This window comes from Muscardinus avellanarius, assembly GCF_963383645.1.
Source record: "Muscardinus avellanarius genome assembly, chromosome: 3".
Taxonomy (NCBI): domain Eukaryota; kingdom Metazoa; phylum Chordata; class Mammalia; order Rodentia; family Gliridae; genus Muscardinus; species Muscardinus avellanarius.
In genome coordinates this window covers 65,347,361-65,373,834 of record NC_137788.1, presented here as the reverse complement: position 1 = coordinate 65,373,834, position 26,474 = coordinate 65,347,361, and the positions used below count along the sequence as shown (strand labels likewise).

At 38.9% G+C, this 26,474-nt stretch overlaps 1 protein-coding gene across 1 annotated transcript in view; it reads left to right on the top strand.

Moving 5' to 3' along the window:
• Positions 1-4,081: 4,081 nt before the first annotated feature.
• ERICH3 (glutamate rich 3) overlaps positions 4,082-26,474 on the top strand; it is a gene marked incomplete at both ends in the record, with an annotated part of 110,200 nt that continues 87,807 nt past the window's right edge. The window contains 7 exon segments of the mRNA XM_080691444.1: positions 4,082-4,144; positions 6,107-6,245; positions 8,894-9,003; positions 9,006-9,032; positions 9,034-9,099; positions 9,103-9,196; positions 9,199-9,286. Of these exon segments, the coding sequence (XP_080547570.1) occupies positions 4,082-4,144; positions 6,107-6,245; positions 8,894-9,003; positions 9,006-9,032; positions 9,034-9,099; positions 9,103-9,196; positions 9,199-9,286 (587 nt within the window).

Sequence of the window (26,474 nt, the reverse complement as noted above, 5' to 3'; positions counted from 1 at the left end):
ATGCTGGTTCCCTTCTGTCTTCTTTGATAACACGCACAATCCGTACTTTGCTCGTTCCTGGCTATCCTGCAGGGGACAGTGTAACACAGGGCTGAGAGTCACTGCTAAGGAGGTCTCACCACTTACAGGTGTGTGACTTCAGGCAAATTACTTCAATTCCCTGTGTCTCAGAACCTTTTTCTCTAAAAAGGTGGAAATAATAGTATTTGAGTATAAGATGAGACATGACATTTAAAGCACTTGGCACGGAGCCTGGTACATGGTATGTATTTGGTACTTTTTATTTTTTTAAATTGTCATTACTACTGCTCTTGGTACTGTGGCTGTAGTAGGGTTTATCTGCTCTGATGACAAGGCCTATAACAGTCCTCCAGAAATTTGGACACACAGTCTTCTTGAAGCACACGTAACCATGTCCTTGTTCCAGTAACAACTAAAGAGCCTTTAGTTTAGTTAGTCTGAAAATTAAGTAGTGGATTTCTAGCAGGGGGAAGTAAAGGGAGAGTGGCCACCAGATTCCATTTTAATGGTTAATTCTTTTGAACCCACACTTTCCACAGGCTCCTGACAATTCCTCCGTGATTTATCTTCACCCAAATACTATGTCTTGCCTAAGTTCCCTCAAATAATTAAGTTACTCAGGTTTTGTCACTTCCATTCCATCCATCAGCTCTTCTTTTTTTTATGGTACTGGAGATAAGACTCAGGGATATTCTACCTCCAAGCTACATCTCCAGCCCTATTTTTTATTCTTTATTTTGATATGGGGTCTCTCCGACCCCGTCACCAAGTAGCTGAGGCTATCTGTAAACTGTGATCCTCCTGTCTCAGCCTCCCAAATTCTGGGATTACAAGAGTATACCACCACGCCTGGCTCTACCCATCAGCTCTTTCTTTTATCAAGTTGATTAAAAGGCCATGGCTTGCCAGGAGTGGTGGCACATGCTTGTAATCCCAGCATTTGGGAGGCTGACAGGAGAGGACAGTGGTTCATGGACAGCCTCAGCTACTTAGTGAAGCTCTCTGCAACTCAGTGAGACCCTGTTTCAAAAAAAAAAAAAAATAGGGCTAGAGGTATAGCTCAGAGGTAGAATGCCCCTGGATTCCATCCACAATACCACACACACACACACACACAAAAAAAAAAAAAAAAAAAAGCAATGATTTTCTTTTCTTGCTGCCCTGAATACACTACCTGCCAGCCTCTGCCAATGCCGCACTGGTGGCCATCTTCCCATAGCCCTCCTCTGTTTCCTGCCATGCTTCCTCCTGGTATCTCACTGGACTGTAGGAGACAGTCTGGCACATTAGGAGCTAAGTTACAAAAAGATGGAGGAAGGTAACTCTAGGCTTATCTTGGCTAAAATTTTAACTTGGGATATAATGGAATTTCTAAGCTTTTTATTGGTGTACTGCAGGCTCACCTCATAATGCAGTCATAATGATAATGATGAACATCCACACAGCATTTGGTGGGCTCCCCCTCTTCCCCATAGAAGATACAGAGATTGACATTGGTATTCTCACATATGTATGTAATGTCAATGAAAGTGATTCTTTTATTGATTCTCTCTGCCCCCTCCCTTTCCTTAGACTACCTATCTGGCTCATGGGTTTTTTTCTCCCATTATCTGGCGTACCTCTGGTATCCCCATTACTCCCTAGCTTCCAAACATGAAAGAAAACATATGACCCTTCATCTGTGACTGGCGAATTTGCTGCCTGCCTGCCTTCCTTCCTTTCTTCCTTTTTTTTTTTTTGTGGTACTGTGGATTGAACCCAGGGTCCTCAACCTCCAACCACATCCCCAGCTGTATTTTACTTTTATTTTGCAATAGGACCTCGCTAAGTTGCCGAGACTGGCCTAGAACCTGAGATTCTCCTGTCTCTGCCTCCCAAGTTCTAGGATTGTAGGTATACATCATCATGCTTGGCAAGGCTGGTACCTGGTATATGCCTGGTACATTTCTGGTATCTTTTTTTCAAGAATGATAACAAATAGAGTCTTCTAACAACCCCCAAATCTACAATGAGATAAGCCATTATAAACTCTGATTTTTTTTAAAGGAAACTTATTGTTATTTAGCTTGGGTCATCTTGCTTTCTGTAAACATATTTCTTCTACACTTGTGAAAATCCTGAAACTCACTTGCAAACTCATATTTTTGCCTTAAGAAGCCCTCAGGAGTTAGTAACCTCTCCTATCACACAGTGTTCCCATCTTCACAGTGACAGAATCCTCATTTAAACCCAGGTTTCTGGTTTACATATAGCCCAAAAGGGACCTATGACCTCTCATCTCTTCTATATAACATGGCATCTTTGGCACATCTAAAGAAATTTGTTTATAGAATTTATATCAATAACTACTCAAGTCTAAGGGTGAAGGAATACTACTAAGCAAAATGGGGAGGATTTGTGCTTTCTGTAATAACAAATAATTGAAACTGCACCTTTAAGACTTTGCCACTTTGATTTTTATTTGCCTTTTAAATCAGTAAAACAAACAAACAAACAAAAACCCAAAACACACACACACACACACACACACACACACGCGCGCGCGCGCGCACACACACACACACACACACACACACACACACACACGATCCATTCCTTTTTCTTTCACTACCCAGCCATGAGGTTACAACATGATGTCCAACACGATATTCTACCACAGGGCCAGTTGACCTTGGATAGAAACTCGTAAGATTGTGATCCAAAATAGACTTTTTGTCTTTTTTAAGTGCTACCTCAGGTATTTGTTTGAGTGATGCAAAGCTGGCTGATATTGTCACTGCCTTTAGCTCCTGCTCTACAAACCCATTTTCCACTTTGTAATTTCTTTGATGCCTGTATCAGAACTTCCACCGAGTTTTCGTCTTTTATTATAAGAAGAAAGTCTCATTAATTCAAATTTTGTAGTCATTCCAACAGTGACAAAACTTTTTTTCAACCTTTCTGCCCTTAGGGTGACAGTGTTGGCTAAGCAATTATGAGCAAAAGCATGCTCGTTTGGGAGTGTATTTGAGCTCTGTGACAAAACCTTATAAAATCCTTCAGGGGTGCTTATTTACATGAAACTAAGATGATAATTACCAGAAACTATTTTTATCTAGTTGATGTTAGTTCTCAAGGTCCGTAGCAGGTAGCACTTCCTTAATCTAGTTTAAGTTACAACATAAATGTGAAAGTAATAAAGCTGTGTTTTTATTTTATTTTGGAACAAAGGATATTATAGTTCAGACAGTGTGTTTAATGAGCTTGAGGATCATCTCCCTCCAAGTGAACAGTACCAGCCAGTCTTCAGCTCCAGGCCATGAATCTTCTTCTAAGTTTAAGAAACATAATGTTCTTGTCTATACGATGCAATTTGAGGGCCCATGGTTCTTCCTTTCCTTCCTGCTGTAAAGGAAAGAATAATACAATTCAGTCAGGAGTTTATGATTCCAGATTACTGGAAGACCGGTGCTGTTCTGTATTCATGAAATAGCCCAGTCCAGTGTCATTAAACCAAATAAAGCTATAGAAAATATATTTTAGAGATGACTGATCATAGGCTGGGAAAGTGTGGAATTTTCTATTTCCTCTACCAGAAGACACATATGTGGGGGGGAAATGAAATTCTTCATCTTTAGCATCTTCTCAGCAGCTACTTTGCTGAGCCATGTGAATAAGGGGTTAGGAGTAAAACAGCTGGTGCAGCTGGGGATAGCTTCTATTTGAAATCAGTGGCCTTGCAATTATTCCCACTCTTCATTTGTGTGGCTATGTGTTCTCACCTCTTTGAGAAAGGAAGGAATTCAGCACACTGTGTAAAGTATAGAATCTGGAATCACTGAACATGATATTGAAGCTCAGCTGTGTCATTTACTAGTTGACATTTAACTTATTAGAGCCTCAGTTTCCTCATCTAAGATTAGGAATAAAAAAAAAAAACATGACTTGGTAGCTATGAGGAGTGAATGAAGGAGGTGCCTGGCATAGTGCCCGAGACATAGTAAACTGTTTATAAATTATTTTCCGGTATGTGCAGCCTATGGAGCCTTAGTCCAGTGCATTCCAAGTAGGGCCTCCATGCATGATCTCCAATGGCAAACAGGAACATCATTCATCTTTAGCTGCTTCAGAAATGTTGGATCAAGTAAGCAAAACTAGTCTTCCCTTGGACTCTGCCATTGTAGACAGTCTACTCAGGCCCTCTCCACAAATCCAGTGTCTTTGACTTAGGTGCCATTTTTTTGCCTTGTGGTGGACAATCATTAGATAAGTGAACTCCTTAACAGGTAACAAATTCACTCTTACATGAGTGGGGCCAGAGCCAGAGAAATATGTCACTATGTCACATTCTTCATGTCCTCTCTCCCAACTGAAATGTGAAGGAAAACATGGACTACACTCCTATAGTTTTAAAAGACTCTGACCCCATCAAAGAGGCTCAGCCTTCATGACTTAATCGCCTTCTAAAGGTGCTACCCTTAATACTATTACAATATAATTACATTGGTGATTAAGTTTCAATGAGTAGGTTTGTGGGAGGGGGGTAAGAAGTGAAGGGGTAGGGGAGGAGAACCTTCAGACCATAGTGGCTGTGAAATAATTCCAGGGCAGCACAATCTTATTTTTAGAGGTTTAAAGTGAAATCCTTGTACGTTATGTCTCCATTCTCCAGCTTCTTAATACAGTTTTAAGCAACCCAGGCCAACTTTAGGGAATGTAAAGTATTAGGAATCTTTTGAGTGTAACTATATGCAAAATTGAGGTCTAATGCACTTGTCTATCTACTTTCAGCTATATTGTAGTACATTTATTTTTGTGTGTGAAGGGGTCTTGGGGATTGAACCCAGGGATATTCTACCTCTGAGTCACACCCCCATCCCTATTTTTGATTTGAAATAGGGTCTTGTTAAGTTTCTGAAGACCTTCCTAAATTGCCAAGCCTGGCATCAAAACTGCAATCCTCTTATTTCAGCCTCCCAAGTTCTGAAATTACAGGCATGTGCCACTCTTGGCTATAGTGTACAAAATATAGTATAAACCACTCTTGGCCATAGTGTACACTTTGTGTGTGTGTGTGTGTGGGGGGGTGCTGGGGATTAAACCCAGAGCATTCTACCTCCAAGCTACACTCCCAGCCAGATTTTTTATTCTTTATTTTTGAAACAAGGTCTCACTAAGTTGCAAAGGGCTTCACTAAGTAGCTGAGGCTGGCTGTGAACTAGGATCCTCCTGTCTCAGCCTCCCAAGTACTGAGATTACAAGCTTGTGCCATCACGCCCAGCTCTATGGCATAAATTTTTATCTGCTTTCTTGTCCTACTTATTCAATTTAAAGTATTTTATAACTTCCTGTGTGCTTTCTTCTTTGTTTCATGGACTGGTTACAATATATTCTTATTTTATGAATAAAAAAATTTTGAAGTCTAAGGGAAATGTTTATTTGACCCACCTCTCACTGGAGTTTTCTATAGCATTGATATAAAGAATGTAGACCTGGGCCATACACATCAAACCATTATGCCACCAAAGCCCTGGCACTTTGAGCCATTGATGGTAGAAGCAGCTTCCTCAAAAATCTCTACCCAAATGCCTCTGGGTATATTTGGGAGAAGCTCTCAGTTACCTGATCTTTTTATCATGTTAAAACTTATTTTCATGAAAAAAAAAACTTATTTCTTCAAACTATTTTTCTGTTCATTTCTTTATTGGGGATCTACTCATTGAGAGGCATTGTGATACGTGCTGGGGGAAAAAGGGAAACCTGGTACCTGGTCTCAAAGTCTGTGAGGATAAATTCCCTCTGTGGAGATGATTTATGCCAGGGTTCTGCAGACTTTTTCTGCAAAAAGATAGACAGTAACCAATACAGTTTTGGTGGGCCAAAGGGTCACCGTTGCAACTCCTCAACTCTGTCTTGTACTGGAATGTACGTAATGATTTAAATGTAACTACAAATGAAAGCAGTTCCATTTTGGTTAAGACTTTATTCATGGATATAAAAATGTGATTTTCATATAATTTTCATGTATCACATAATATAACTTTTATTTTGATTTGTTCCAAGCATTTTTTTTAGTGTATTAACCACACTTGCTTGCAAACTGTAGGAAAACAGGCAGTGTGCTGGATTTAGCCGACAGGCCATAGAGTGCCCGCTCCTGACCACATGGCTACTGAGAGTTCAGATCCATGATTCCTCAGTACAGCTCCTGTTCACCCACAGTGGCGATCCGGTCAAGAGTGTAAGTATTCGCCTGCCTTTCTTCCCCTTCTACTTCTCTCCATCTCCTGACCCCCCACTCCCACTCCACAGGTCTTTCTACTAAACAGAAATCTTTTTATGAATTTACAATGTGACGAGGGATAGCTGGGGGCTTGTTTTCCTGAGAGAAAATGAAAATGACTCCAGTGACTATTTGGTCTTGAAACAGTTTAATTTAGTCTTTTCTTTTTTCCCTTTCCCTTTCTCCATACTAGAAATTAACATAAAAATTCCTTCTGGCTAAATTCCCAATGCATTTTCACAGTGAGCATTTTTCTGAAGTGAAAATTAGTAGCTTCCTTGCAGTTTTCATCAGGGATGTGAAATTGTGCAGCTCACAGGGGTGGAGAGCTCAAACCCCATTTATGAATTAATGCATGCTGTTGAGGGTACCTCTCTGTCTGCAGAGTGCCAGGGAATCATTTCTACAGAATCCTAAGTATCTATAAAGTGAATTTTAATTTCCTTTCTCATTCTGCTAGTGAAAGAATACCATTTTCTATTTTGAAAAAAAATGAATTAATATGTAACAAGTAGTACCTATATAAGATTACATTATTTACATCATCCTCAGGGATTGGCAGAACCTGAAGCAAATGATAATATTTCTTTCTAGTGCCTCCTTCTCTTCCTCCCCATCCCTGATTTTATTCAGGTGAAATCTAATTATGATGAGCAGTAAGGGCCATATAGAAGGGAACCCACAGTCAGGTGTGTGGGTGGATAAGTTGGATAAACATATGGGGACAGAAATAACTTCTGCCTCTCTCTAGTCATCTGGTCCCCAAAGCAGCCTTGAATCCTTCAGTCTCAAAATCTAAGCTACTGAGCTAGCTAGCATCCTCTTGCCACCCCCACCTCCACTCAGGATGTCTCTGGTCTCTCAAGTCTGAAAAATCTAATGGTATAGAAAATTTGACTTCCACACCAATTTACAGGAGCTGTGGGGAAAAGAAATCTCATTACAATTGTTAAAATTACTTACAGTTTTTAGAATCAAACAGACCTGGATTTTTCTACTTAGGAGTCATTGTAGATTTCAAGCAAAATAATTAACTTCTCTGTGTCTCAGTTTAGATAACTATGACATGCAGAAGAAACCCAATCTCAGTGACTGGGAAGGAGGATTAAATGAGGTAACAGACAGTAAGTGCTCAGTAAAAGGCTGAAGCAAGCATTTACTAAGTACCCAGTAAAAATGCTACCACTTAGAAGAGATTTCATTTCTCCCATTTTGTTCCAAACATTGGTTGAATTGCTGATTGCTTCCAAGAACACAGAACAATGAAATAAATGTACAAAATACAGGAGCTCATATTCAAACAGAAAAGACAGTCATATACTTTAGAAAATGCAGTTTGGGTGGGCAAGCATAAAATAGAGAAATATCGAGGCCAAGTGGACACAAGCCAGGGTCGTCAGCAAATTTAAGGCTATCAGAGAAGACAGGGCTCAGCCAGGCGTGGTGGTGTATGCCTGTAATCCCAGGACTTGGAAGGCTGAGACAGGAGGATCTTAGGTTTGAGCCTCATCAATGTAACAAGACTCTAAAAAGGGCTGAGGGTGTAGATTAGAGGTAGAACATCCCTGAGTTCAATCCCTGGTACTAAAACAAAAGGAAAAATCTAGGGCTGTAGCTGAGTGTTGAAGGATAAATAGAAAGTTTCCAGGTAGTCAAAGGTGGATGTATATTTCCACTGGAGAGATAATGCACAAATTTGAATTTGCTAGGCTTAAGGCAATGGAAGTGTCGCAAGCAGTCACGTGAGCTGATTAAATATGATGACGGGCCTTGAATGTCATGCTAAGGGCATCAGACTCTGTCTTGTTCAGTGGGCCTTTATATGTGGAAAAGAAGAATGCTATTAAGGATGTGATGCTCTTCCCACCTCTGAATTTGTTGAGATAGAATAGAGATGCACAGATAGCTCAGTCACTCCTGAAGCGCCCAGCCCATCCTTGACGCCAGAGACCAAATCACCCAGCAAAAACCCAACAGAGCAACCACAGGACTAGGAACAGGTCATTTGAATCTGATGCTTAATCTTGGTCCTGCAAAGGCCCTACCAATGTCAGTCTCAATGCCCTGTATGGGGAGGGGGTGGAGGGAGCCTGCCAGGTGCTGGGTGCATGCATGTCACTATCACGATGATTTACATTATGATGTGAGTCTGTAATGTACCTATAAAAGTATATAAAAAATAAATCCAAGCTTCCTCATCCAGGCCCTGCATTCTAGTCTTAGATTCCAATACACTTACGATTACAGTCCAGATATGCTTTACTGAGCAACTGCGACTCTTCCATTTCTGAACATCAGAGCTGTCAGCCTGCCTGCTGGGGGTGTGGATGGGGACCTTAAATAGGGGCTGGGATGCCTTGTAGAGGCAAACACAAACTCAGAACTCACATCAGATTAAGAAAGATTTCCTTCCTCTCGAACTTGAAGCTAGGGTTTGTTTTAGGGCTGGAAACCAGGGCATCTTGCTTTAGTTCCCTGTTTTTACTATCTGCAGACAACAACAAGTCCTTCCTGCCCCAGGGCCTGCAGGAAGCATACAGGCCAAAACAGGAGTGTGTGTGTGTGTGTATGTGTCCCCTCCCCTCCACACACGTGTGTTTGTGTTTTCAGATTACAAATGCCTGGGGAACCGGCGCCCCAGAGCAACAGAGAGGGAGTCGATCTGGGATCTCCTCCCACATCATCACGGCCCAGCTTCCCCAGGCTGGGTTCCAGCAGCCCTCTGCTCCTCCAGACCCTGGGCGCTTGCCTTGCCTCCTCCCTTAGCAACCGGGAGGCTGTGGATACCGTCACCGTGGGGCCCTAGAGGCTGCAGGTAGCCGGGGCGCCGAGGGGCGGCGGCCCAGCCCAGGTGCTACGCGCACGGGAGACCCCAGTGCGTGGCCATCCCGCAGGCGCCACTGTCGCCTCGCCAGCCGCACCGTGGCCCGCGCACCCACCCGCCGCACCTGCCGCGGGGTCCAAAAGGGATCCTGCAAAAATGAGCCATTCTCATCCCGCTGGGTAAGTGACAACTGGAGCTCTTCCACACTGCGGCAGGTGGTGGCTCCAGCCAGCAGCCCCTCCTCCTCCCCCCTGCTGCCGAGAGAAGGGGCTGGGGGAGCGAGAGGGAGGGTTGGGGGGAGGGAGGGAGGGAGGGAGGGAGGGAGAGAGAGAGAGAGAGAGAGAGAGAGAGAGAGAGAGAGAGAGAGAGAGAGAGAGAGAGAGAGAGAATAATACGGATTCTGAGTTGCAGCATGGATGGCAAAAATCCCAGGCGTCGTCGTCCACGCCTCCTTCCCTTCACCTACGTTCATCCCTTTTGAATGTGAAAAAAAAAAAAAAAAACCCGCATACATTAAGCAGGGACGTTATCTGGGATGGAGAGGATCCTGTGGTGTGGAACATATGTGTTTAAATGCAAAAGTAGAGGAGGTTACCAAAATACTCTGGTTGGAGATCCGACCGTAGCAGCTGTGTGGAGTGGGAGTTGAGTCCTGTGGAGGGAGGTCTCCTTGGGAAGAGGCCCCTTAGGTCAAGGACTTTTATCTTCTCAACCTCAAAGGGAGAACAGACATCTTTTAGATGGACTTTGACCAAGGAAAGTGGTATAACACAGGGAAGGAAGGAAAGAGGGGGAAAATAGATCTATGTTTTATACACGATCTCCCTTGGGTAAGGGGACTCTGAAGACCAATTCAGCAATATTCTATATATTCTAGAAGGTTAACACAGTCATTACTGGCAACCACACACACACACACATACACACACACACACACAAACACACACACACAATATCAATTCTTTTATTGGAAGGGAGAATGCCCAATTTCCTTCTGCATTAAGAAAGGTGATGCATATTAGATTTTATTTTAATTATGATATATGTAGGAAGCGGATAAATATCCTAGCTTATCTTGCAACTAATTAAAAATGCATCCTTCTTTAATGGCATTTATTGCACACTTCTTGAGAGCAGCAAGTTTGCCTAGGACAACATATCCAAGATCATTTGGAGTTTGTGATGTCTGAAATATCACATTAGTTGTTCTTGGGATTTATAGTCAAACTCATAAATTTTACTATTTACTGAATTCTCTGAGTGTAAACAACATAAATAAAAATGTTTGAGGAAAAACCAAAGCTGTTATAAGGTGCCATGTTGAAGTCAGTTTCCAAACTTTAGGGAAAGCAACAAAGCTCTGACTAAGTGAGCTTCATATTTCATCCTCAATTGACTTTAGTTGAGGTACTTTACCTTTTTGACGCTGGATTCCTGTGCAGTGTTAGTTGGCCATGGGTCATGTGAGATGTGAATAGCATTATTTTTCTGCAGCTGCTCTTTGCAGTATTTCTGCATTTGGGAAAATGAATGTGTCAGTCATGGTTGTCTTCTTGTTTTTCAAGTGTTGGGCTAAGTCAGAATCTGATTAGATCATTTAATCATCTATCTTAAAATGTGGAAAAACCTGAAGGTGCTTATTAAAATGTGCACGATTAAGATTTCAGAAACGGAAGTCAAATTTTTCTGAAGGTTTATTAGTTCCAAGGACGTGAGGAAAAAGGAAAATTTGTGATTTAATGAAAGGGTATATTTCATGGCACTCTTCAAGAAGGATATGAGGATAGCAACAAATGTTTTTCACTAAAATGCCAAGTCCCTGTAGAGTATGCACTATATCTTACTAATCTTTGTTCTCCCTATATACACCTAGCACAGCATTCAGAATAAGGTCCACCTCAACTGTAGCTCGTTCAATGAATGCTGACACTTGATCATACACCCCTCCTAGAGGTACATGTGTTCATACATGAGAAACATGTTGGAACTAAAAATATGTTAAGTACTCCCCATGTTCCAGGCTCTATTTTAATACCACATCGATTCTTCTCACCCTCCATGAAGCAGGTTCTGGTTACCCCATTTTCACAGATAAGGAAGCTGGGGACTGAGAAGTTTCTACAGGTAGCATAGCTAGGAAGGGTCAGAGCTAGGATAGCCAGGCAGCTCAGCTTCAGAGCTCTTGTACTTAACCTGTGACCGTCACAGTCTTCTGGTCATCAGCTGGGGTGTGCAAACTCTAAATAATAGGGGTTCTTATCCAGATGCAACCAAGATCGAGTGGTACATAGCTATGCATAACTATCTAGTATTTCAACATACAACTAGAGAATAATTTTGCAACAGTGTGGATATATACATACTTCTACTTTAGCTCATTAAAATAATAAAAAGAGTAAGCATAAATATAAGTATAAATATTGGTTATATAAATATAACCAATCTAAGTTCAACTGAGAACAAAATTATTCAAATTACTGAAGTTTACCCTCATATAAAAGCAGGGATGATTTTTCTCGCCTGTGTTACCATTTGGAAATAATAAAAGTTTCAGTAGCGAATAAAAGGTTTCATTAAAGCTTCGAAGGCTTTTCCATCATTACTGAAGCAGTTTGTACTTATTACATTTTAAGAATAAAACAGTAATAAAGTGCAGTTGTACGATAAAACAGAAATTTCAAGTCCCTGGGACTCTGCCAGTCGGTAAGCGATGTCCTGATGCGTTCTCTTCGTGTTTCTTCTGATTCCTTTGCTTACTTAATTACAGCATGAAGTACTTGATGTAAAAATTGCAAAGGACCTGTGCTGACTTTGTTCAGATAGAGTTTGGAGTAAATAAAAAAATGGTCTTAAAAAACCTCTGCCAAAGATAATAGAGACTTTGAATCTGAGCTGCATTGTAATTTGGTGGAAGTCAACTATAAAATACCGTTTCCAGCACTGCCATCTCTAATGAAATTGTTTTAGAGTGGAAAATTTCAATTGATAGTCCCTCTAGTTTGCTAAATCACACCCGCATTGCTATTTGTGTGCCTCTTTGTGGGTTGTGCACTAGGCCTAGAGGTGGAATGAGGATTTTATACCCCTCAGTCATGCATGAGGATAAAATGATATGGCTCTTCTGGCTTCTTCAAAGGATCATCACTGCATCCATGTGAAGCTGGCTCCCTCTGTGAGAGATACATTTGGCTCTAGGTAGAGATAGTCACACTCAGCTGCAAATTTCCTTTGAGGAAAGAAGAATGAGAAGCATTATAGCTCATGACAAGAAAAAAGTGCAGAAGATGTATGTTTTGAAGTATTGTTCAAAGGTTTAGAAGCTTTTTGTTGTTAGTTGAGACTTATTTATTTTTACCTTTTTAATGTAAAGAAGTATTTCTGTAGGGACAGAGTACACTGATCCGGGGTAAAGAAAAGATTAATATATCTTTAGTGTGGGGCAAGGTGGCACACACCTGTAATCCCAGTACTTCTAAGGCTGAGGCAGGAGGATCACAGATTCAAGGACAGCCACAGCAACTGAGCAAGACTGTCAGCAAACTAGTGAGACCATGTTTCAAAGCAGAAATAAAAAGTGCTAGGGTATAACTTGGAGGTAGAATGCCCCTGGGTCCAATCCCAAGTACTACAAAATGAAAAATACAAAGTTCAAAAAAAAAAAATCTTAGTTCTACCTGATAGCTGTGCCCTATTTTTTTTAATCAGAGTAAACAATAATGTAACATCGTCAATATTTTGATAGTATGTATATCCAAAGTAAGAAATTATAAACCCACCTTGGTTTCCTGTGGAAGTGTCCACTGCACTTTTGTGAAGGATTCGTTGTCTCTGTCTCCTTAGCAAACTTTAGTACTTTAAATGGCTATAGTAGCATTCTAGTCTGTTGTCCACTCCCACTACCAAAACTCTCTCTTGAACACAGAATGTCAGACTTGAAATTGTTAAATATAATAATATATAATTCGAGCTGGGCTTGGTGGTGCACGCTTGTAATCCCAGCGCTTGGGAGGCTGAGACAGGAGGATCGCACAGGTTCGAAGCCAGCCTCAGCTACTTAGTGAGGCTCTCAGCAACTGAGTGAGACCCTGTTTCCAAATAAAGTATAAAATAAATCTGGGAATGTAGCCCGGAGGTAGAAAAGCCCCTGGGTTCTACCCCCAGTGCCAGAATATATATATATATATATATATATATATATATATATATATATATATCTTGAATTCAAATTGAGTAATTTCTTCATCCCCTTGTTAAATATTAACAGATTATGTTGAAGGAGTAAATTGGTTCTAGTTCAATAAGGTGAAATGAACAGACTCATTTGTCATGACTTTCTCTCTGATCATTTTATGTTACAGATTCTGTTCTTGTTTTCCTTTTAATATATGCTGTATCTTCTCCTGTCCTTTTACTTAACAAACTTGTTCATCTAAGTGGATGGGGATGGAGAGAGATTTGTTATAGCAGTGTCACTTAATTCTTTGAATTCCTTCAGAGTTACACGTCAAAAATCAGAGTGATCTATGACTAAAAAAAGTTTCCAGTGATGAACCTGTGATGACAAGTCAATTAGTTTCTCCTTCAATTATGTTGAAATCAAAGAACAGGAAGCTATCTAACTTGCAATCAAATCTGTTGCCCAGTTACTAAAAACCATTGGCTGTATCTACATCTAGATAATAACAATTGCCCCTCAGATGTTTTTTTTTAAGTTAACACACCCTAAGAAGACAACAGATGGTGAGAGACGCGCTTTTCTTTTATAAAAATAAAAAGATAATTTTAAAATGAGGTGGGGCATGAGATGGTGATAAGCAGCCTGGCTGGATGGGACATTTTTAGAAAGATCAATTCTAGGGCTGCACGTGGTGGCTCAGGCTTGTAATCCCAGCATTTGGAAGGCGGAGACTGGAAGATCGCGGTTCATGGACAGCCTCAGCTACTTAGTGAGGCCCTTTGCAACTCAGTAAGATTCTGTTTCAAAAAATAAAGAATAAGTAAATTGGGCTGGAGGTGGAGCTCAGAGATAGAATGCCCCTGGGTTCCATTCCCAGTGCCGCAAAACAAAACAAAATAAAACAATCCTTGCCACTACAAAATCAGCGAATAGATGGACACTTGTGCCTTCATTTAAAATAAGCTCTTTAAGGTAAAGGCATCTGTATATATTTACGTCATTAATTTATTATTTTTTCTTAAATGACCAACTACTGGTCTTAACTTTACTGATTTAGAATATTCCACAATGTTCACAAATAATTATTTGACTGTGTACCATAGAGTACCAAACTTATTTGGCTTACCACCCTTTTCAGTAAAATCAAAAAGAAAAAAGTCCATCCAGTGGAAATCTGTTTAAGTGAATGAACAGAATGATGCAATGACAAGTTTGTGTTCTTTCCTGCATCTGTATTTTGTTTCAGCAGAATACTTCCTATCTTCAGTGGCGGTTTTACCGACTTTGGAAATCTATGGGTGAAGATACTACATATTTTTTTTTCTTTTGCTTCTTCCTTTGGATTAGCTCTATGGTTCTTAAATTTGAGTCTATAGTTAATTACCAGATGTAGCATTATGTACAATAATATAGGAATTGTGTTCTATGGGCTAAATATATTTACATCTTATGCTGAATGAAAGTCAACCCAAATGTAAGATAAGATTTACTATTCCTTTGGGTTCCAGCTGAAAGAAGTCATTTGGTTCACTCAGAAGCCAGAAGCTTTAAATTCCTGTCTTCTTAAAAGAGTCCCAGTAAGAAACACCACATCCTTTATCCACAACACCATTGCTGCAAATTGTTGTTTTCAGAAAATATATTTGGATTAAAATAATTCACCTGAGAGCTTGCTTTTTTGGACAAATATTTTTTCTGAAGAAAAGAGAAAAGGATGTGGCAAGTTGAATTAATTCAACTTGAAAAATCATGCCTTCCTAAGATTCTGTCAGTATTAGGATTAAATTTTGTTGAGAATTGTTGTCAAATCATTGCTGGAATATTGAACCAAAAGATGCATCATACTTTTGTGTATTGAGCCACCAGAAGAACACTGAAAAGTGTAGACTTATAGATCTGAACTCTTTAAAAATTTCTCATTCTCCTGTGAGCATACCCTCACCCTTATTCTTATCACCTTATTTCTTTTGTATGGTTAACTCTTTCTTGATCTCTGGGAAGCTTATTGGGATGTGACATTTCATCTTCTGCATAAACATGCACGATTTCCCATGCTCTGGGGACTCTCACTAGAGAGCTTTATGATCCTCACATCTTCCAGCTCAGCTACCTATGTGCACATGGTAGTCTATAGGTGTCTGTGCCCTTTTTTATGGATCCTCAACGGTCTCTTTCTGTTTCCCAGCACAGATAACTCAGAATACAAGGAAAACGCATTGGGTTTCTATGTACCCAAGAAAGACATTCTTTTTTTCTTCCATCCAAATCCATGTTGTTTTCTTAAACTGGTCACCTTTCTAGTTATTCTTTGCTATGGCTAAATTGCACATCCCACTTTAACCATGGGTTAAAGTCCTATCCTTCAGCATTTCAGAATGTGACAATTTTGGAGATCTTAAAAAAGGAGGAAGGTTAAATGAGATCAGTGAGATGAGCCCAAGTCCCACATGGTTGGTATCCTTATAAGAAGAAGAGATTAGGACATAGACATGCGCACACAGAGAGGAGAACTCATGAAGATACAGTGAGATGGCCGTCTACCAACCAAGGAGAGAACCTTGAGACCTTTATTTCCCTCATGGCCCTCAGAAGAAACCAATCCTGGTGACACCTTGCTCTCAACTTCTAGTTTCCAGAACTAGGAGAACATAAATTTCTGTTGTTTGAGCTACCAGTGTGTGTGTGTGTGTGAGCCCTCGTCCTGTCAGTCGTACAGAATGTGTACCACCTGTGAGTAACAACCAGCGCTCATTACTTGGCCCTGCAAAAACTGAAGGTGGCCTTGACGAGAAATGCAGAGTCGTTGCACATTTATGACTTATTTATCTAAAACAGTGTGTAGTTATGGGTGTCTAGTCCACTGGGCTATTATAAAAATAATACCATGAGCTGGGTGGCTTATAAACAATAGAAAGTGATTTCACATGATTTGGGAGCCTGGTAGTCCAGAGCCACAGGGCTGGGAGGTTCAGTGTCTGGTGAGGGCTGCTTCCTGGATCAGAGGTGGCCATCTTTTAGCTTGTCTTCATATGGCAGAAGTATCAAGATTTCTTTCTAGGGTCTTCTTTTTTACAGCACTAATCCTAGTCTTTGCTCTCATCTAATCACCTCAAAGGCCTCACTTGCTAATATAGTCATTTGAGGACTTAGGATTTCAACATAAAAATCTGGAGGGGAGAGTACACAAACATTAAGTCCTTAACCTGGGGGATGGATATTTGAAGCCAAAAGTTCAAATGGGAGATAAAAGCTAAAGTTAACAAACAAATAGAAGTGAAGGCCCAGTGAGGAGAGGTAATTAAGATAATAACTCAATGATCTCCACAGGTAAGTGTTGAACTTTTCTTTTGTTAAGTCTCATTAGTAATCAACTTACTCCCCACCTCTCAGTGTCTGACACTGATTGCAATATAAAATTGAACATTTTAAGCTGTTGATCCGTTTTTCTGTGACTGTTATTATTTTTCTATAATAGTTATAAACATTTATAAATTAATGAAAACTCTTAGGGCAAAATATTGAAGCAAGGGAAGAAACAGCAGGGAACTAAACAGACAATATAAATTGCACATAGTAGTTATGAAACAGTATTAAAAACCAAGGATTTTAAATTGAATTGAATCATAGTGTTTTATAGTAGCAGTTAATTTGGCATTCCCTACATGGGATGGGTTGCAATATTTCATATTTGTCAAGATTATGTGGCTCTCATATTAAGAAGTTGCTTCTCTTCATAGCTTGTTCCAAGATGTTTACAATAATATTGTTCCTATTCTTTAGGTTCAGATAAAAATAATAGGCTGTAGATGATAATAACAGTTAGAAACAGTCTCAAATTTCTAGATACTAGGGGCACAGTGGATTTTTAATTTTATTCCTTGTATTATCTGTATTTTGAAAAGTGTCTACTTTGAACATAAAGTACAAAGAGGAAAATCAAAACTTCTTGAAATCTTATTCATAAATAGTATTTTCGTCATTTTGTTTTTACTCCATGCTCCTATAGTTTATTCCTGTCTTTAAAGCTATATTGACAAAGCTATAGTATTTGAAAATTGTTTCTAAACTGTTTTTAAATTGACACCATGAAGTAGTATGTAGATACTTGCCTGGTGGCATTAAAATTGTCTTCCATATGAATTGCAGACTCTTCAGGGAGGAGACCACATCTCTTGTCTTTGGGTCCTCACTATATCCCCAGGACTATACCCTAAACTTAGCTCAATAATTACTGAAAAGCATATTCTACCTTAGTGATCACTTATTATGAGCCCAAGAGTACATTTACTTCATTCATTCAATTAATGCTTCCTGTCCATTATGTGTTAGTTACTAAGCAACCATATTAAGCACTTACTGTGTTCTAAAAATTAGTTTCACAGGAATTCATTTCAGTTCTTTAAAAAAAAACCCTACATAATTGTGAGGTTTAAACATAGATTTCAGAAGTTAGTGACCTTTATTGAGCTTTGTTGTCCTTGGGCAACATAGTGATTGTATCATTTAGGAATGTGTTTCACTGCAAATAAGAGAAAATAACATTAGTATGGCTTAAATTGAAGCAATATTTATTTTTATCTTGCAAGTAGTCTATAGGTGGATAATTAATATTTTTATTATTATCGGGACTTGTGGGTTTTTTGTTGTTTTGTTGTTTTTGTTTTGCAATACCGGGGATTGAACATAGGACCTTATACAAGCTAGGCTCTCTACCATTGAATTACAACTCCAACTCAGGACTTAGGTCTTTATTGTGCTGGGTTTTTTTTTTTTTGTGTCCTTTCCTATGGTAGCATGATGTAGACACTAGATCCAGGCATTATATTCTTATAACTCCTGCCCCACAAAACAGAAAGAAAAATGATGGAGCAAATTAAAATTTTGTTAGGCAGGGAGATACTTCTAGACTTCCCAGTAAACTTTCCTTTGTATATCACTGAACACAACTGCATCAGTCGACATGCAAGGGATAAGGGAGAAGAAGAGTGTATTTGACTTTTCTAAGCTCTGCTGTGGGAGACAACTCAGGGAGTGGGGTTTGAGAATGCCTTCTCATTAACAAACTGTCTACACTACAGTGCTTTGGTGATTGGCTAGCTGACCCTGAATTCAAATTGTCTGAGTTTTACAGTATCAAACCTGCCATATAATTGTTGTGTGACCACATAGAAATTTTAAGATACCTCTGATTTTTGTTTGTTTCCGTCCATGTGTGTGTGTGTGTGTGTGTGTGTGTGTGTGTGTGCAAGTGCGGGTGTGCATGTTGGGGGTATATCTGCCTTGCGGGTAGTTTATTAGGACTAAGAGGAATTGGCACATTTAGTGCAGGCCTGGAGCATAGTGAATGCTAATATTCTGAGGAAGAGTTCTGAAAGAGTTTAGAGGCATAAAATAATATATCTGGAGACATTTAAAAATAGTGAAAAGCACTCTCTAAAAACATGGTGTCATAATTACAGTTATCACTGCAGCAGACCATTATGACTTTGAATAAGTGAGAGAAGACAGCAGCATTATTTATTTATTTAGGCCACATGCTCTTAGGAGCAGGCAAGACAAAGCCACGCGAAAGCTGGCCTGTGCTGAGAAGTTAACACCTCTAATTCAGTTTTGTTTTTAACTTGCACTTATGGTCTCCTGCTCAGTTTTGGAACTTTGAATAGCACTTTAACTCTGTACACTGTTTTTTTTTTCTTTTATGAACTGAATGATGTTTGTCTTTGCTTTTAAGTCAGAAATTAATTTCAGATTTATTTCTATCTCCTAAATCGTTTTTCATGTTTATTATGAATATGCTTTTGGTGCCTTATAGTATCACATCATAATGTAAATCATGTTGATAGTGACATACATGCACATAGCACTTGGTGCCTCCTCCCCCACCTCCTCATCTCTTCCCTTCCCAATACAGAATTTTGAGATTTACATTAGTGTTTTCACATATGTACATATGGTTGATGGTAGTAATTCTATTAATGAACCTCAGTCTTCCTGTTCCCCTTCCCTTAGACCATGCCTCTGGCTCCACTGAAGTCTCTACTCCGTTATTTAGGGTCTCTTTGGTAACCCAATTACTCCTTAGCTTGCACATATTAGAGAAAACATACATTTATAAAAATAGATTTGAACATTTCTTTCTCTTAAAAATCAATAGCTTGGGCACTTACACTTTCTCTGTAACTGCAGCAAATGCCTATTTTGCCACCATGTGTAGGGATTTAAGAGTATCACGTAAAATTCTTCTTTCCTACAAATTCTTATTTCTTTTCAGTCAAGATGTGGACATAAGGTCTGACTCAGGTTAGAATCTTCCAGAACAAGGGCTGAGGCTGACCTCAGTCTGTAGTATGTGGAGAAGGATGCTGAGAGTCCAGTCCTCCTGAGAAAACTGGATCAGAAAAATAAGTGGGAGGTCTGAAGTTTCAAGGCCAAATGCAAGCGCACAGTACAAGAATTGAATCCTAGAGCCCTGTGAGAGCTCAGGCAGAATGGTTGGGCTCAAAGAAATTCAGAAACTGGAGTGGGAAGTGAAGGCAGGAGGCTGAAGCCTTTTAAAAGAGATATAAGCAAGGGTTCAAGCTGTTTGAAACTGGTTATCTTTTATATTTTTTCTATTTGTCTGAATTAGAAGGACTGATAGTAAAAACAACAAAAAAAAAAAAAAAAAAAAGAATCAACATTCCATAACATATCTGCCATCTATACTGGGATTTATCAGCAAACTGGTAAATATGCTATGGCAGTTAGAGAATTATTTTTGAAGTCAGGAAGATGTAGTCTGAATCTCACTTATGCCTTACATGAATTTAGAAAAGTTAATTTCTCTGTATCTCACTTTCATCTTTCCAAAAATGGAACTAATATCTTCCTTGCAGGAATATTGCCACACATAGGGATTTGATGAATGGCAGCTATTGTGTCTTTTGATCTTTGTATGAAGCATATATTGTTTAAGTCTTTAGGATTTAGTTCTTAAAGTATGTCAATCAAAAATAAATAATGTATATTACTCAGAATGAGCAGCGATGGCCCGAGCTAATTGGGAAAGAGTATGGGGAAGATATTTTCAGCCCATAAATCACTTTCTTCTTTAATTAAACTAATTCATTTTAAATGACAACCTGTTCATAAATTTATGAATTTTTATAAAGAAAATTAATGCTGACCTATTAGTTCATGTCCCAGTATTGCCTCTTTAAAGAAGCCATGTTCTGGATAGCTAAGAACTCAAATAGAAATGGAAACTATGATCCAGAGAATGTGTACTTCTCTAGCTTATTTAGTTTTATTATCAAATTTGAGATTTTAAGACAAAATCATGAGAATCTGTATCAATACTTTGACATTGACAGATGGTAGGAAGACTGGCGAAAATTCCATGAGTGCACATATTTTCTAATGGCTGAACATTTAAAATTTAGTCAACCTCTTTAACCTTTTTCCAGATGTCATTACCATTTTAAATGCTGGTATATGACTTAAGAATTACATTCTAGGGAAATGAGAAGGTTTTTCAGAATGGTTGATTATATTTTCCTCCCCAACACACTCAATAATTATCTTGATGTGGTCCTTTTTGGCAGCTCGATGCATCTGCATTTTGTTTTCTCTCCCTCTTTCTTCTTCAGGACTCAGTTCAGATTTCAATTCTCGGATACCCTTGCTATGTGGCATAGTTCATATGCTTGTACAATACCTGATACCTAAGATGCTTTGAAGATTAAATGAGATCATTCTATCAGGCACAATAAATGGTACTCTTCATGATGGGAGCCCATCAGAGTTGCACTGCAATTATTTTCTTACTTGAATTGTTAATACCTTGTGAGCAGAGGCTGTGCATATACATCTTAGTAACCTTGGGACAGCACAAGGTGGAGCACCCAGTAAGCACTTTGAATTTATTTCTTAGAGTGACTGTTCCAAAAATCTCCTTCTTGACAGGCAGCAGACCAACTGACTATTCACCTTCCTCTGAAATATATCCTCTGGTCTTTGGAACACAGTTGGGTGTGTGGGGGGTCTCCTATGCTTCCAGCAGGGGCTCTGGAACTGTGCATGTAGAAGTGTTCAACAGAAACTCTACCCGTGGAGGAAAGGGCTTCTGGTGGGATGATAGGGAAAGGTAGGCATCTCGCTGTTCTTCCCTCCCTGGGTATATAATACTCCTTCTCCCTAGGACAAGTGGGCACACGTTTCCTCGCCTCCTCTTCCCACTTTCTTTCTACCAGCTCAGATTTTATTGTGTTCCTGATTGTTTAAATCATTTCCTACTCTCCAATCTCCTGGATGTATCTCCTCTGTGGTTCTGAAGCATGATATATTTCCCTCTTTCAGAGCACAAGCAAATAAATATCACATATATATGATATATAGTATATATAACATATCATATATATAGTGTATATGTACATGTAGTATATATAGTACATACGTCATATATACTATATATAAGATGGGTCATTTTAAAAGAGACATTGATTCTCTCAATGCCAATCTCAATATCATGTGCAGGGAAGGGAAGGCAGACTGGGGAGGGGAGCTCACCAAGTGCTGTGTGTATGTATGTCCCTATCAGTCTGAACCTTATTATGATGTGAGATTAAAATGCACTAATAAAAGTATAGTTTTAAAAAGACATTGCTAATAATACCATCGATGGAGCCATCTCATGTACTAAGCTATTTACTTGTATTATCATATTTAATGTCACAGAAGTTCTATTATTATATAATAAGGCTCTATTATTCTTCTCCTCCTTTAGAGGAAACTGAACTTAATAGTTATTAAGTACTTTGTCAAAAAATCATAAAATGGAAATGGTAATCGATTTAAATAGATTTTTCTGATTCTAGAGGATAGAGAATCACCAAACAACACAATGGTAACAGGATCTCAAATAGAAACATCATGACTTCTTAAGAGAACCTATTCTTGTGAAACTGCCTTAAGCTTTGATAGGAAAATGTGACACACACTTGAATAAAGCTATTCAGTATAATTTTATTTTTTCTTCATATATTATACTCAATGGTATACTTAGAAAATACGACTCATACAGCACCCTTTTTGTGCCAAGTGAACCATTACTAGTATTTGTTGATTGTTCATTGACAGGTTTAGAATTGTCTACCAGGGTTATCTTTGTCCTGAACCCAACAGAAAGGCTGAATGGTAATTGTGAAATTAAAGTTAGCTTTGGAATATCTGGACTTGCAGAAGCACATATAATCACAGTTCAAAATTCTTTTAGTAAATTTGGATTTTTCTTAGAAATAAATTGAGTGAGTTACCAAAGAAAATTTCAGGTTAAATGATAATAATTAAAAATAAAAAAATTCTCAATGTAAATCAGCTATGACACTAAAGGGTAGTGATATTTTGTACTACCTAGACACTTTGGTTACCCTAATTTAGATTAGTGTGATTAGATTAAAGCAATACGAATCATTGTGAATTAGAGATTGCTACCTTTGCATTGGATTTCAGAAAACAATTCCTTTTCCTGAAAGTCATCTTTTTGACTTTTGTTTCTGATTCCTAATATTTCATCATCAGAGCTTGTAATCTAGACTTAAGGTCTTGATCCTATCACAATATTAAGATTCCTACAGGAGAGGGTGCATTGCTGTGGCTGACACAGCGGCATGCCATTTCAGGGAAGGGCTTGCTGCCACACTCTAGAGCTATTTTATGGATCCTGCAATTGATAGCATCTTCAGTATATGTCTCAGTTCAAGAGCACCACCTTGCCCAAGGTCATGTTTTTCAATCAAAGCCAAGCCCTCATCAGTGATGGAGCATGGATGGATAGAAGACCTGGCCAGTTGAGACTGATGCCAGAGGACTAGGAAGAGCACTACTTGCTCTGGAGTTCTCTGCTAGGTTGGCCAGATCTTTGCTTGTTCCAAGCACAGTTTATCTGTTTGCTGTATTCTGCTTCTGCCCTTTCCCTTTCATATGCTGCATTTCATCATTTTATCTTTTTTTTTTTTTTTTTTTTTTTTTTTGCGGTACTGGGGATGGAACGCAGGGACATTGTACCTCCTAGCTACACTCCTAGCTCTACTCTTTACTCCTTTTAATTTTGTAAAAAGGTCTCATTGAGTTGCAAAGGGCCTCACTAAATAGCTGAAGCTGTCCTCCGGTTTCAGCCTCCACCCAGCCCTCATTGTGTATGCTGAATGTGTCTGAGCTTTGCTGTCTTGAGAAGAGCTAAAGCTGGATTTGACAAGAAAGCAGGGAGTAGGAGAACAGGGAAAAGAAGAAGGAAAAAGAATCTGACAATGCCAGATAATGGGAGAATTGCCATTTAGGAGACAGAAAGGACAGAGGAAGGAAAGGCTGGATGTAGACAAGACAAACTCTACCTAGTCATTAATTTTTTAGGACCTTCTATCCCTCCATGCTCAGGATATCAGAACACATAAGTAGAAAAACATTGAGATTTTTTAGATCATCTCTAAAAGATGGTAGCTTTCTAACCTGTTAACTCAAAATTGATATTGACAATTGGAAAGAGTTTAAGGATCTACAAAAGGAACCATATTTTTATTTGTACATTCAAAAATACATTCTAGGCATTGTTATGTGTAGCTGGAATACTAGGCACAAATTAAAAGGAACAAATTAACGCCCTAATGAATTTATTACTCTAGAAAAAGCAAAATTAGAAACCTGACTTTCTAACCTTGAAAAGATAGAACTTGGATTTAGATATTATTGTACCCTCTGACACGGAAGATTTTCTTGGTAATGGGGGAAATTAAATATAGGAAACTGTTATGCATGGTAGAAGACCTGGAGGAGCAGTTTTAGCTATGTAGTATTATTTCACGTATTCTTTAGTTATATATTGCTCATGGGAGAATATTTCACGTATTCTTTAGTTATATATTGCTAAGTGCCATATACATATTGGCTCATTTAAAGCTCTGACTCACTCTGTAAGGAAGCACTATTATTATGTCCATCTTCAGAGAAAGATACGAGGCAAAAGGAAGAGAAGTAGGTTGCTCCTGCTCAGCAATCTACTAAATATTCAAGTTACAATTCAAACTCAGAAACTTTGACTTGAGAAGCCAAACAGTCAATTACCATACTTTGCCTCTCCAGATACAGCAGGAAGATTATGGTGTTAGAAAGACAGAATAATTCATCCAATCCATTTCCCTGCTTAAACTGTCCAGCTTCAGAGCACCAGGCATGACTTCTTACAGGCCTTACATCATTTGATTAAAAAAATAATAAAATAATTCAAAAACTTGCCTTTTAAAAAGCCAAAGTACCATTCCTATCCTTTCACTCACCGATCCTACCTGCTTAGAGTCATCTACGAGTCAATCATTTGCTTATCTGACTCCACAGGTTTTCCCTTGTTCAGGCTACACTATCACAGAACACAGATCAGTTTAGTGATTTAAGAACATCTCCTGTTTGACTCTTGGATCTGCCTTTAGCTAGTCATGAGTTAGTCAGCTAACTCCTTTTTACCTCAGTTCATGCAGCTGTGAATAGTGTTTTACAGGGTCATTGTGAGAATTAAAATATATAGTGCATGTTATATGGAGTGTTTACTGTATGCGCTCTGAAAAATTTAAGTAAGTACTCAATAAAGATTTGTGATGGAGATCATTGGTTTCTACAGCATTCCTTCCTGCTTATCTTTCCTTTGAACTGCCTCGTTATCAGAACTTAATTGGAATATGGCTTTTCTGTTAGTCTATATATTTTTAAGTGGCCACGTTTTGTTTGTTTCATTTTCTTTTCAAAGATAAAAACTTCAAAAGAAGTTTTCCTCAAGAGAAAAGCTTAGAGGTGCCTAGCTTGTCCTACAGGGAGCTGGTCACACCCAGTGTGTCCCAGGCAGACAACCGACCCAAAGCTTTCCCGTTGCCTCATCTGTGAGCATTGCACAAGCATCTCGCCAGCAGTCAGCGCAGTTGGAGACCAGTTTTGTTTTTACTAGTCACTTCAACCCATCATATTAAGTCTATAAATAAGATAATATTATGGTTTTCATCTGGCCTCATTGTTAGAATAAGCTGAGAGAAATCTCGTAAATCACTATTTAGCATAATTGCTAAGATCTGGCAGGTTTGGGTACAAATAAAAGCGAGTGAAGAATGTAATATAAAATCATTTATGTGATATCAGTTCAATCACCCCCTATAAAGTGGCAGGCTGCAGAGACTTATGGTCTAATTTATGTTGGCAAAGAGTTTTCTCATAAAGGAATGGGAAATAATTGACCCTCATGTCAGTTGTTCTTTTGGATTTTTCTTTCTTCAAGTTTCTTCAAAAGCACACACACACACACACACACACACACACACACACACACACACATATATATATATATATAATTTCTATATTTCTGGGACTTTTCTTTCTCTGATGCAATTGTGTGATACACTGCAAAGGCACTTATTTGACAAAAACAAAACTAATGATGTTAGTATGATCATCCACATGGAGAATTCTGCATTTTAAAAAATCCAGAAGACAGAAAGCATGCTTTTGACCTCACCCCTTTTTTTGTCAGATTTCTCCTAGTTATTGTCACAAGGCAGAAGAAAGGTTATGATTTTCACATGTGGATTTTTAAAATTATGCACACACACACACACACACACACACACACACACACACACTGAGGAAATGGACCAATATACTTTTCTTCTGTTAACTGATATATTCATTTGACCAACAAATACTGGCTGAGTGTTTACTGTGTGCAGATGCTTAAGGGAGGAATCATAGGAATCCAAAGCGAATAGTTAGACATGGATGAAAGTAACTCAGGGTTGAAGGTAGTGAGACAAGGCCCGTAGGAAAGGACCAGGAACAATTTTATGGGAATTCCTGTGACATTTTGGTATCTTCCTTTTCTGCCTTTTGAGTTTATAGATGAACCATGGCCATTTTTCGAGCCTGAGTTTCCCTAAAATAAATTGATGAAGTTGGTCATTTCCACACATATATTTCTATAATCCAGTCAAGTAGTAGCTCCAAGTAAACATATTTCCAAACCAGTAAACTTAGATTATCCATGCCAGGAGGTAGTTACAGCATTTTACTTTGTGATTATAAGTGTAAGGGGAAAAGATTGAGTTACCGAGGGTCATGCTCCTTGTAAAGGGTGGAATTAGACTTGACCCCAAGTCATTTGGCTTCAAATCCTATCCTTT